General features: G+C 42.1%; 1 protein-coding gene across 16 annotated transcripts in view; it reads left to right on the top strand.

Moving 5' to 3' along the window:
• Positions 1 to 13355, top strand: part of DOCK9 (dedicator of cytokinesis 9) — a 293481-nt gene that overhangs the window by 260538 nt on the left and 19588 nt on the right. For 10 of the 16 annotated variants that reach the window (XM_032151176.2, XM_058438033.1, XM_032151166.2 and 7 more), the window contains exons 44-45: positions 228 to 285; positions 2612 to 2718. In XM_032151176.2, coding sequence (XP_032007067.1) covers positions 228 to 285; positions 2612 to 2718 — 165 coding nt within the window. Of the gene's footprint in view, positions 1 to 227; positions 286 to 1171; positions 1241 to 2611; positions 2719 to 13355 lie in introns of all 16 variants that reach the window. The other 6 variants (XM_058438030.1, XM_058438028.1, XM_058438029.1 and 3 more) reach the window with 1 other exon arrangement.

Genomic DNA, 13355 nt, shown 5'->3' with positions numbered 1-13355 from the left:
TAGCAAATTTACTGCCATTTATCTCAACTCCCAATTAATTTCAAATTTTCAGCTTATGTGAGTGGTTCCACTCTCTTCAAAAGGTAAGATATCAGCCATTAGAAATACTATCTGGTGCATTGAGATCTAATATATACGTTCATACATTGATTAGATTTCTGTCTGTGTGGGAGCATTATGACATGCTGTTATGAATGATGATTCTGAGGCATGTGTCTTTATTATAGGCAGCAATGTGCTATGTCCATGTAACAGCCCTAGTGGCAGAATATCTCACACGGAAAGGTAAGGAATTATTGCCATGTTTTGTGAAATTAATTAGTATAAAACCACACAAAGCAGCAGATAAGTGAGAGCCATTCAGGAAGATTGGAAGGTGGGGATTTGTGTGTTTGTGAAGTGTATTCATTGTTTTATCCCCGGCGTGATGTTTGCTTGAATTGGTGGGCACAGCAGAAATGCCAGGACTAGACAGAAAAGTAGATGGCATGTTGTCATGTAACCTCCTCTGATAGCTTCACTCTGTAAAAACTAGCTAATGAGTTTTGCATCTGGCCAAATCTAGCGCTAAGAAGATACTATTTTTCCCTTAAGATAGTTCCCACTGGAACGATTAGGCAATCAAAAAGTTGTAATGGGAGATTATCAGACAGCATTTCTGCAATGCATCCCAGCTGGCTTTATTGTCTAAGAAGGCAGCCTTCCTGGTGGAAACCTTGTCTCCCAGAGGAAGGAGAGGGGGCGAGGAGTGACGCTTCATTTGTGCACTCTGCGTTTGTTCCCAGATGAGCAGGCCATGAATTCTTTCACAGGTTCCCTTTGGTTAAACAGCAGGTGCTCATTTCCACTTCAAAATCAGCACAGCCCCAAATGGTGACATTTATTTTTAGAATACTGAGCTTCTTAGAAAAGCTGGTAGTCTGTGTGAGTTACATGGGAGAAACAGCAGCACCAGATTTGGGCTAATGAGGAATAGATGTACGAAATGAGAAATAGTGTGAAACCAAAGATGCCGAGGCCACAAACTGTATATGTCTGGTGCAGCTGGCTATTTGGAATGAAACAGCAGAGCCCCAAAGAGAAAAATTTTGAAAGGGCTCCATGTTCATTTAATACCAGTACTATTTCCTGTTGAGACCTTTTATCAGGTGATGCATTTCCTCATGTTTAGAAGCAGTCCAGTGGGAGCCGCCCCTTCTCCCCCACAGCCATAGCGCCTGCCTGAGGAGGAGCCGGGGAGGTGAGCCTGAGGATCAGCCCAGCCCCCGGGGACCCCCTGCCCTGATCACCTGCCCTCCCATGGTGGGGGATTTGCCCTTTTAACTTTGCATGGACAGACTTCACTCTCCTTCCCTCCTACTCTGTGGCTCTCTGGTTGGCTGGTGGTCTATTCCTGTGGGCACGAGAGGAAAGCACCTTGGCCACCATTTTTGTTATTCCATTGGCGCCGAGTTATGTGGTGAAATGTACTATGTAGCCTAGAGCATGGGTGGTTGGTTTTTTTAATTTTATAGTTTGTATGTTAATGTATCCTCAAGCTCCTAGATTAATGCTTTTCATGGGAGACTCTTGTTTCCATATAACAAAATAAAAAACTAAACTGGGATAGTGGCAGATGCTGGATAGTCCATGAATAGTGTGGAAACCTGGGATCATGTGCAGCAGAAAAGTCTCTGACTTTAGGATCTCCGTTTTCAAGGCTTGATTTCAGAATACCCTGTGTTCCTCTTTCTCCCTAAATGCAGAAGTCTCAATTCAAGTTTTTACTCCTGTTTTATTTTATTGTGAACAGTTATCTCAAAATACAGTAGTGGAACATCTCATGCCCTTCTTCACTTGATCATTTTGCATAGCTGACGTGGTCCAACTGACTTAAAGCTGTTTTCCAGTGACTCTAAGACGAGGAAAGGTCCCAAATGGGCTGTCATTGCTTAAGAAACATGTCCTTATCCCAGACATTGATCCTGCCCCTAAGCTAACACCATTTCCCCTTGGAGAATCAGAGTGCCCAGGCATCCATGCGCTCTGTTGATGCAGCCAGCCACCCACCCCGGGGCCTCTGGGGTGGGAACCAGCTAAGGCAGCCTGTCTGCTCACCACTGTGGCCACGAAGCTACACCTGGGTTGTGTGGGGAAGCTCTCATCTGAGAGATGTGTTCTTCCCCGGCCAGAGTGGGTGAGGTGACAGCTTGAAGGAAACAGTTCTTTTTGAATCATACATTTCTCTTATATTGACTGTGCCTTTGTTTTTCTTAGTATCTCAGCACGAGTCATCCTACCAAGACAAATTTTCACTTATTGTTATTTTACTATTAATTTGATTTAATACCTATTTCTCAGTTTATACTTTAATATTTAGAGATTGCATACATTTTAATAAAGGTAGATAAAAAGGGATAAGGAAAAGAAAGTGAAAGAGGTTAGGGTTCACTATAGGGAAGAAAAGCACACAGTAGCCCTAGGTACTCCTGTGAATGCTGGCCTGGTGCCTAAGAGATTTCAAAATCCGTTATTTCATTCAACACAGAAACACACAGGGCAGGAAAACCCCTCAGGGTTCACCCACCTTCAGGTTCCTAACTCTGACTGTCCCTCCTCCCTCTCTTCCTAGGCATGTTTAGACAAGGATGCACCGCCTTCAGGGTCATTACCCCAAACATCGACGAGGAGGCCTCCATGATGGAAGATGTGGGGATGCAGGATGTCCATTTCAACGAGGTGCGTGCTTGAACTCACATGGGCTTTCAGGTACTGGGGTATCTGGGAGCTGCTGTTTGCATTGCTAGTGCATCAGACCAGGGCTTTTTCCTCCCTGTAGCTGCTGCTTATACACGTAGCTCTAACTGAGATGATTCTCCAGAAAACTGATGCAGAGCAGCAAAAGCTTCTGCCGTTCTCCCCTTCTAGGAGTGCCTCCTTTCTTTGGAAAGAGATTGTGAGGGGCTAGATTGTAGTGAAGTGAGGCTCAGTGCTTGAGTGCATCCGGTAAAAGTTCCAATATATTGGTCATAAAGTTTCTCATTCTTTATAGCAGTTAATTTCTCTGGCTCATGAGTTTTCTTGGTTTTAATCTGACTTTTAAATTAATGTCTCCAGCCCAGTTATCTCCCCAGGGCCAAACTCAAAGGCATGAGAGGCCAGACTCAGGTCCTGATCATAGCAACCCCTGTCTAGGGCCTTGGTCCCTGCCTCCGCTTGTGTGCTGTGGCCCTGGTCCTATGGGCCCTTAGGAGACAGGACCACCCTGTCCCACCCCCAACAGAGACCAGCAAGTTTGACATTAGATCACCATAGCAATTTCTGCAAATTCCAGTTTCTTGCTAAAACAGGTTAGCCTTGCAGCCACTTATCTGTAACTGGAGAGTTTTGACATAAAACTAGATATTTGAATAAATGCCAGTTTTCTGCTGTCATTCACTCTGTTTCCTTTTCCATGCCTATCTGCCTGAAGGGTTCTTTGTGTGTACCTGCCTCCCTTCAGCCCAGGGCAGAATGAAACAGCTGAGGGAAAGCTTTTTAATCCTGCCCATGTTTTAAGGAAATCTAAGTTGTCCAATTTCTCCCGTGGAGTGGAAGAGCAAGCCAAGAATGGAGTCAGTCTCTTCTGCCTCTGCTGCACCTGCTTCATCCTGACTTCCAGGGCCACAGCGGTGTGGCATATGGTTGATACTGGGGCTTTTAACCATTCTCCTGCCAGGGAGGCAGGCCCTTGAACACACATCCTCATGACATGAGCTAGGCCATAAGTCAGTGGTTCTCTAAGCGTGGTCCTGGAACCTTTCAGCGAGTCTTTGAGGCTGGTACTCTTGCTACTGAATGTCTATGAGGCTGGGTTTTCTTTGTATGCAATGACCCAAACAGCGTCTCAAACAGGCTGTGTGCAGAATGGATGCACATTTGGGCTTATCCTGCAAAATCAGACAGTAAAGAGAGTTGTAAAAATGGAAAATACTGCTACTCTTCACTCTTTGTTTTGGAAAAAAATCCTTTTTTTATTTAAAAATGCTATTTTTAAAATATGTAATAGGTTTATTGTTTTCATTAAATTAATAAGTAAATCTTCTTAATTTTATTTCAGTTTTCATATCTAGTATTGTAAATATTGAGAGAGAACATTCACATAAACTTTGAGGTCCTCAATAATTCTTAAAATCTACAAAGGGGTCTTGAGCTCAGAAAGTTTAAGAACCACCGTTGTAAATTGTCTAGTCTCAAATGGCCCTCAAAATTAAAAACTATGCGTGAATTAAAAGGATAACATATTGAGTGTACTTCATGTTTAAATACTAAGATAATTTAAACCCCAATAAAGTTTTCTAGGTATCCTACAAAAAAAGAAATAGATTGGTTATTACATGGTATTAACAGTTCTGCTGTTTCTCCACCTTGAAAGGCCTGGGTGGATGGTCTTTTTTGTTTGTTTGTTTGTTTGTTTTACTTTTTACTCTCAAATATGAAACCTGCCACTGAAGGATCAAGGCCCACATACTCTTGGCTTTGAACTCCTCACTTCAGGGAAATTTCAGCTGAGTTTTTCTCTGAGAAGAGGCTTGACTGCATTGTCTCCTTGCAGAATCCACCCTGGCGCCTCTGCCAAGTCAGACCTCTGGAGTGTACCATTTTGTTTGGAATTAGATAAGGAAAGCAACGATGCCAGGAACAATGAAAGATTGGAAAGTAGACTATTTTTAGTGACCTATCCTGCAGAGCTGATAAGATGAAGCTTGCATTTGCTCATCTGATTGAGTAACAGGCTGAGATAGTTATTATGTTAGAGCCTAATGCATTGGCCTGTGAAATCAAGTGCAGACAGCCTTGGGGAAATTGTGAATGGCGTCCCCTCTAAGTAATAACTAAGCCTGTGATAAGGACCCCTTTATCAGCTATTTTCAGAAGATGGATTCGTCACCTTGTCCTTGAAGCATAAACTTAGTAAATCTTTAACAAGGTCCATAGTACATGACAATCTGTGGTGATTAGGATGTGACACAGCAGGGTTATAAAGTCCTGAGTGAGCCTTGCACATCCAGATTGAAACTAACGGGCAGCAGAAAGACTAACGTGTTCTAAAAGACAGGGAAGCAGAAATTACCAGGCATGTTTTTGCATTGGCTGCCAGGATGTTGCAAGAAAAAGAGAGATGAAAATCTCTGCCAGAGAGGAAGGACTTTGGGGAAAATCTGATGGGAAATAAGTGTATAACACAGTTGAATAAAAATCATTGCCCTTTTCATCTACATTATTAGATATCATTAAATGCCTGAGATGTTCTCCTAAAGTGATTTTTTAAGGGACACTACCTAAAAATACTCAATTCTCTTACCAGCAGGCCTCAGATGAGTTTTTATTGGCACCAATTCCACCTTCCTTGACTCTGATCTGAAGAGCAGACTCCTTTCCAGCTGCTTTTGATTAATAAAGAGAAACCTCCAATTCCTATTCACAATTTTGTTTTGCAAGACTGAGCCTGTGTAGATTGAAGAATTCAGAGTTTCCTGTGGTGTCAGAATTCCCCATGGCCCATGTAGTTCTGAGATCCCTCCCTTGTTAACGAATGCAGTACCAAGGTCCTGAAAGGATGCAGATAGCATAGTTCGGAGATTGAAGAAAGTCTAAGAAAGGAACTGTTTTTAAAAGTTCAGAAAGGGTTTAGGGAAGCCAACAAGGAATGTTGCAGTGCCCCGAGGTTAGCAGCAGCTGGGTGTCACCCCTTAACCTTAGGGAGAAAGGGAGAAATTACATAGAAGGACCACCTGGCAGGACCTGTGAGCTTTTTAGTAAAGGACTCCTCGGGGCACCCACGCAGGGAGGGAAGGAGTAACTGCCCACCTCACTCTCCTCCTGCCCCCCAGCCTCCTGCTGGGGCCTGTCCTTGGCCAAACTCAACAGCAACCAGACAGGAGGTCGCCATGCACGAGTCCTGCTGTGTCTGCTTCCCAGAGCAGAGCCTGGGAGAACAGGGCAGGGAGGAGCTCCAGAGGGAAAAAGTAGAAAGCACAGGTGATCCTCATTATCCACCTATCTGCTGAAATTTCTTTGTAGCCCCCAAATCAATACTCCGTGGTACTTTTGTGGTCATTCAGGGATATGTACAGAGCATCAAAAGATTTTACCACTCAACTATGTTTCCAGCTGAGGCCAAACCAGGCAACACTCTGCTTCTTGTTGCAGCTCTCATCCCATTGTCAGAGGCGTTCAAACCAGAATGACTCCATCTTGAGGGAGGGCTAGGAAAATGAGGCTGGGACTTGCTGGGCTGCTTTCCCAGAAAGGCATTCTGAGCCTCTAGATGTTTATGGTTAAGGGATCAAATTAATAATGTTTACTAGACAGACCCAGACTTGAGAGTGTCCAGATATCTCAATATCTGGAGAAGAAAGGCATTCCTGATTTTTCTTTAAAGCTAATAATATCGATTTTTGCAAAATACAGTAATTAAGAAAATTAATCCTTTATCACAGATCCCCATAGCAGAGCACATCTCCCCATATATACGAGTAATGTACCTGGGGTGGATGTGTTCCTCCTCTTACTTTCAGGAACACCCTACTCTGTCTATGGAGTAGCTGTACTTTTACCACTTTACTTTCTTAATAAACTTGCTTTTACTTTGCACTGTGGACTTGCCCTGAATTCTTTCTTACACGAGATCCAAGGACCCTCTCTTGGGATCTGGATCGGGACCCCTTTCCTGTAACACTATGAACAGGCCTCTTTTTGGTGGTCTACTTAATGCCATGTTTTTCACATTTGTGTGGATTTTGTTGGCGGTTTGCTGTTTAAAATGGCCCCAGGGCAGCGCTTAAGTGCTGTCTGGGGTTCCTAAGTGCAAGAACACTGCCATGTGTGAGTTACATAAGCTTTGTTCAGGGGTGAGTTCTAGTGCTGTTGGCTATATAGTTAATGTTAATGAATCAACAATAGTTAGATGTCTTTAAACAAAACACATAAAACAAGTGTAGGTATTGATTGGTTAATGAAAATGTTATAACCAGAGGCTCCCAGGAACTGAACCTTGCATTTTCTCTAGGAAGCAGACAAGTGTTCACTAATTCACAGTGACTTTATAGAACATAACTACCTCGGATGGTGAGAACTGACTGTATCTAGCACACAAAACTGTTGTTTTACAGAACAACAGGTCTCGCCATTGCAGAATTGCTGCTGAATGTAATAAACATTATATGGACTTAACTAGGCCAGTCTCTGGCTTCTATTAGTCAAAATTGTTTCTATTCAGGAATAGTTGCCAGTAAGAAACATTAAGTGTTTACATCCATAGACTATCCCAGGAGACGGAGACATCAACAGAACATATTCAGGGATTACTGTTTACGTCTCATCCAAGTGTGGCGGTTAAGCCTTTAGGGCTAGCTCATCTCCACTTTACCCCTGACTGACAGTGCTCCTGGGGCCACGAAAGTCACGTGGCACATCCTCACTGTTACAGCGATTCTCCACAACAGTAGTGGCAGTGAGTAGGGAACTTGGCCAGTGGAGTTTGGGTAGCTGTTCCACCTTTGCTGGATGCCAGCACATACTGCCCTGCTTCATTTTGCAATTGTGGACTGGGCTTCCTTGGCACTAAGCTGGGGGCCAGAGGTCTGACAGTGAGTAAGCTGTGATCCCTGCCATAGCACACTACACTCCTGCTGTTGCTTCCTGCCCTCTGAGGAGAAACACCTCAACCACAGTCCCTCCAGTCTGAACTGGAAGTTGTCTGAGTTCTTCATGACTTGGAAATTTCTAGATTGACATATGTTGATGAATTCCATAGACTGGCCATGTGCCGTGTGCTAGCTCAGGGATGTGTAAGTGAAAGTCCCTGCCTCAGAGAGTTTCACCCAGTGCAAGAATCCTCAAGCTTTCAGGTTCTTAGGAATTAGTTGGATCCCTGCTACAAATATAGATTCCCATCCTTACCCCCAAACCCAGATTTTGTTGGGTGGGTGTAGGGCCCGGGAATCTGTATTTTAATAAGCATCCAAGGTGATTATTCTGATGTAAGTGGTCCTCCACTGTACCTTGGGAAATGATGATATAGTAGAAATGCGCATTACACTGTGATAGCACACCATTGCCTAAGCCAGGTCACACATTTGCAGTTATTCCCAAATGGTAGGTAATACTGATGGCATCCAGCTTCATAGGTAAGGTTAGTTAAATTAATCCTAAAATAGAGCAGATGGTATCTCAATGAAAAAATGTTTAACCCTGCACAGACATAGGCTCATGCAGGCATTTCCATGCACATGTGTGTGCACATACACACACACAGTGTTAATGTGTTGTTTCCAGAGACAGATGCTCAGTGCCTTCAGTTGCATCACTGTGGCACACTAAAATGAGCCTGGCTAATTACATTTTTAAAAGCTTCCTTGATGGCTTATGAACTTGTTGCACTGAGTTCCTTTTAGGTCTAGGCTAATATTTTGATATTAGCCTAGACTTAAATATTATAACATATTTTATAATATTAAAAATATAAATATATTATAAAATATTTTCCCCCAACCAGTTATTACTTAACAGTTCTTTGCATATGTCAACAATATGGGAAAAAATATCTTGGAATTTAAATTGTAAGCAAAGTGGTAAAACCATCAGGCACTCCATATGACTGCCCTGTAAGGTTATCACTATCTGACCATTGTCTGGATTTGTTCTGGTTTTCAGGTGCAATGATTGCTGAGAATTTAAATTAATAACTGGAATTTCTTCTGATAATGTTATTCATATATGCTCCAATGTTTAGTTATTGTGTCTTGGTCTTTGTGACTGTATAATTTTGTATTGATGTATGGTTTCTCAAACTTAACTGCTGGTGATTACCAGTTATTTCTATTCAAAGAATTGTTACTTGATGCAGAAGCTGTAAAGGATTAGGTATAGAGTTGACATTAACTTGAATAATTTAGCTTACTAAATTAGGATTTAATGTACAGTAATCCACACTCTAATTATATGAGAGATGGACTTACTTTTGTAATATAAAAGCTATTTTTAGTTTGTTATTGGGTAAAATCCATGCTAACTCTGCTTTTTATAGTGTATAATACCATTTATAATAATAAGTGATATTTGGACTGATACACTATAGAATTTGAATGGCCTCTGAGTCAGAAAAGAAGACAAAATAATGTTCAGTAGAGTATAAAACTTAATGATTTGTTGTTTCCTAATTCTTGATAACCATCAAATTGTGAGACTTATTTCATAAATACTTACTAAGCTCTATCTACTTTATCAAACTTTCCTATTTCCCAGCCATTTTGGAGACTCTCGCTTGTTGAAGCCCATCTTTTTTTTTTTTTTTTTTTTTTTTTTTTAGCAAATATAACAGGTTCTCCCATAATGAACTCAATTATCTATATCATGTGGTACATACATATATATCAATACTTATGTGCTACTTAAATTCAGGTTTCATTGTTATTAAACTCTTCAGTTGTTTATAATTTGACTACACAAGAGTAAAAATAGCATGTATTCAAATCATAGTTTAGGCTAGATGTGGTGGCTCACACCTGTAATCCCAGCACTTTGGAAGGCAGAGGCTGGAGGATCATATGAACCCAGGAATTCAAGACCAGCCTGGGAAACATAGTGAGACCCTATCCCTACAAAAAAAGAAAAAAAAAAAAAAGGCTGAGTGTATTAGTCTGTTCTCCCGCTGCTATAAAGAACTACCTGAGAATGGGTAATTTATAAAGAAAAAAGGTTTAATTGACTCACAGTTCCGCAGGTTTAACAGGAAGCATGGCTAGGAGGCATCAGGTAACTTATAATCATGGCAGAAGGTGAAGGGGAAGCAAGCACATCTTACATGCAAGACCTGTCTCAAACAGACAAACAAAAAACCCCAAATCTTAGTCTATCAGTTAAAAACATTTGACTCAGGAGACCACCCATAAATTCTGTTTGGCATATATTTAATAACTGACTAAATCTAGGGCTCCTTAAAATATACCTGAAAGCCTGCTGTATACAGATATCTTGCTTGGATACACAGACCATCATTTTAAAACCAAGTAATAAGATCTTCCTCATATAATACCTTATTGTCTGTTATGGTAGTTGATGTGTGTCTACGTATGTTTTTATGTCTCATAAAATTATCTACAGTCGATTATTAATTTATGTTTGACTTAGGAAGCTCCGAGTGTGCCAGTTCAGTGAACATATCCCTTCCCACCTCCACAGCCTCATCTCTTCCCACTCTGATTGCGATTTTAGGTTCCAGGCCCGCAAACTACATGTAAATCCTCCCATGCTGTGCTGCCTTCACCCTCTTGCCTTTGCTTGAGCTGTTCCTGCAAACTGGGCTGTCTCTTCTCTTTTCCTTCATATTCCCACTCCCACCTTTCACTTTCACCTGACTAACCCGATCCTCTTTTCAGACCCAGCCAGTCATCACTCTCCTCAGCTTTCCATGCCTCCCCTTCCCTTGTGGCTGGACAGATGCCGCTCCTTCCTGCCTCCCTGCACATTTCATTATCAGTGCACTCCTGCCATCTTTTACCATCTCTTCTGGACCTTGCTCCCACACAAGACTCTGGGCTCTAGGAGACAGGGAGCATTTCTTCACCTGACCTCACTACCACCCAGGGACGCACTGACTACTGTTAAATGAATCAGTACCCGTTGCTCTCAAGTCAGAGTGCCTGCCCCTGCGACTTGCATTTTGGGCATGTATTTGAATTGGGTTTTCCTCTCTCCTCCATGTCTTACCATGTATATCACGTCTCCTCCTGTTGGTGGTCTTGAGTCTCTAGTACGTCAGTTCTGGCTGCTCTGAGGATGACCGTGTGTGTCTTTGAGGAAGCAAATTTCATTCATGACACATAGCCTAATAGACCATCCAAAACTTGCCCTTCACATTTGGTAAAAATCTATTGAGTAATTTTTATAAATTATAGAAACTTAATCCTATTTATATAGATTTGTTTTGTAACCCCAGTGTCAAGCACTGTGCCTTGCATGTAGTAGATGCTTGATAAATGTTTGAACAAATGATACAATAGATGGGTGACTCAATGATGTGGTGGTGAGGACACATAGTTGTAACTTTGGTAACTCTTTGAGAAGAATTTTTCATTTTTAATGAGATTGCATTAAAATTGCGCCAGATTATTATTATGCTATAACTGGTATGGCGTGGAGTTAAGACTCTTTACGTCTCCAATATGATCCACAATGGACAGGGTGTCATTGTTTACATCTACTGTGTGGACCATGGCTTACTAGTGGGGCTGGTTGTAGTTTTCCACAAAAACTTTACATTTCTCGGCCGGGCGCGGTGGCTCACGCCTGTAATCCCAGCACTTTGGGAGGCCAAGGCGGGTGGATCACGAGGTGAGGAGATCAATACCATCCTGGCTAACATGGTGAAACCCTATCTCTACTAAAAATACAAAAAATTAGCCAAGTGTGGTGGCAGGCCCCTGTAGTCCCAGCTACTCGGGAGGCTGAGACAGGAGAATGGCCGTGAACCCGGGAGGCAGAGCTTGCAGTGAGCCGAGATCGTGCCACTGCGCTGCAGCCTGGGCAACAGAGCAAAACTCCATCTCAAAAAAACAAAACAAACAAGCAAACAAAAAAACTTTACATTTCTCTTTGAAAAGGCCCAAAAATGAGAACCAAAGGGGCCAAATGATTAGTCTATAAGTAAACCTAAGGACAGTTTTAAAATGGGAAAAGTTCCATGCCCTTGATGGTTTCATTATCAGAAGGATGCCTTGTTATACAATATGTCTTCCCCATGGGAAGCTGGGTCCTCCTAGAATTCTTCCACCTCTACTGCAGTCCCACAACACCGCTGAGAGTAAAGATAATAAATACACACTGGCAGTGTCTTTGACCTAAGATATGCCGGAAATGCAAGGCTTTGGTAAAGGGAATCTTAGCTTATTTCCTTACAGACAAGGACAGCTATTATTATCTAGTAATATCATTAATATTACTAAGAAAAGTACACATTGATTCACTCATCTGATAGATACTGGACTACCCAATGTGTATGAGACCCTGTGGGATTACATAGATTATATAGCCTAGTAAAAATTAAGGTTATTTTATTTTATTTTATTTTATTTTGAGACAGAATCTGACTGTCACCCAGGCTGCAGTGCAGTGGTGCAATCTCAGTTCACTGCAACCTCCTCCTCCTCATCTGAAGTAATTCTTCCACCTCAGGCTCCCAGGTACCTGGGACTACAGGCATGCACTACCATGCCCAGCTAATTTTTTTGTTTTTTTTATAGAGATGGGGTTTCACTATGTTGCTGAGGCTTGTCTTGAACTCCTGAACTCAAGCAATCCACCCACCGTGCCTTCCCAAAGTGCTGGGATTATAGGCATGAGCACTTAGGGAGGCCAAGGTGGGTGGATCACTTGAGGTTGGGAGTTTGGGACCAGCCTGGCCAACATGATGAAACCTTGTCTCTACTAAAAATACAAAAATTAGCTGGGCGTGGTGGCACACGCCTGTAATCCCAGCTACTTGGGAGACTGAGGCAGGAGAATCACTTGAATCCAGGAGGCGGAGGTTGCAATAAGCCAAGCCTTGTCTCCAAAAAAAAAAAAAAGACGTACTTCTTTATAATACAGATACAAAGGAAAAGAGTTGGTGTGAAAACCTTTTCTGATTTCTTCGTGTTTTTTGCTGCTATGGTGGTTACTACATGTATCTGGCTTTAGTGTTTGTATTAATGAGACCTGCAATAAAAGCAGGAGAAAACTGATGTACCTTTTAATAAGCACCGGTACAGAGTTCAGTCACACAAATGACACTTTCATGACTCGTGTGCTATAAATATGACGCAGGAGGTAAATGGTCTTGCTTAGATAGCGTTTTCTGGCAAATTGAGTCACAACTGCTTTAAAAATGTTTATTTACTTTGAATTTGTAATCTTTGTAGGCATTAGTCCTGTAGTGAAACATTAGGGCTGGTAATGAAAAACACAGGCCTTGCCCTTCATTTACAGTATTGTGAAGGATATAAACATTTTCAAAAGCAACTATAGACCCTTAATAAAATATTAGTAAATTGAAGGCTGGGTGCGGTGGCTCATGCCTGTAATCTCAGCACTTTGGGAGGCTGAGGTGGGTGGATCACCTGAGGTCAGGAGTTTAAGACCAGCCTGGCCAACATGGAGAAACCCTGTCTCTACTAAAAATACAAAAAATTAGCCGGTCATGGTGGCACATGCCTGTAATCCCAGCTACTTGGGAGGCTGAGGCAGGAGAATCGCTTGAACCCGGGAGGCAGAGGTTGTGGTGAGCCGAGATCACGCTGTCACACTCCAGCCTGGGCAACAACAGTGGAATTCTGTCTCAAAAAAAAAAAAAAAAA

Source organism: Hylobates moloch, unplaced genomic scaffold (assembly GCF_009828535.3).
Source record: "Hylobates moloch isolate HMO894 unplaced genomic scaffold, HMol_V3 SCAFFOLD_4, whole genome shotgun sequence".
NCBI lineage: Eukaryota > Metazoa > Chordata > Mammalia > Primates > Hylobatidae > Hylobates > Hylobates moloch.
This window is presented reverse-complemented; position numbering and strand designations above follow the sequence as displayed.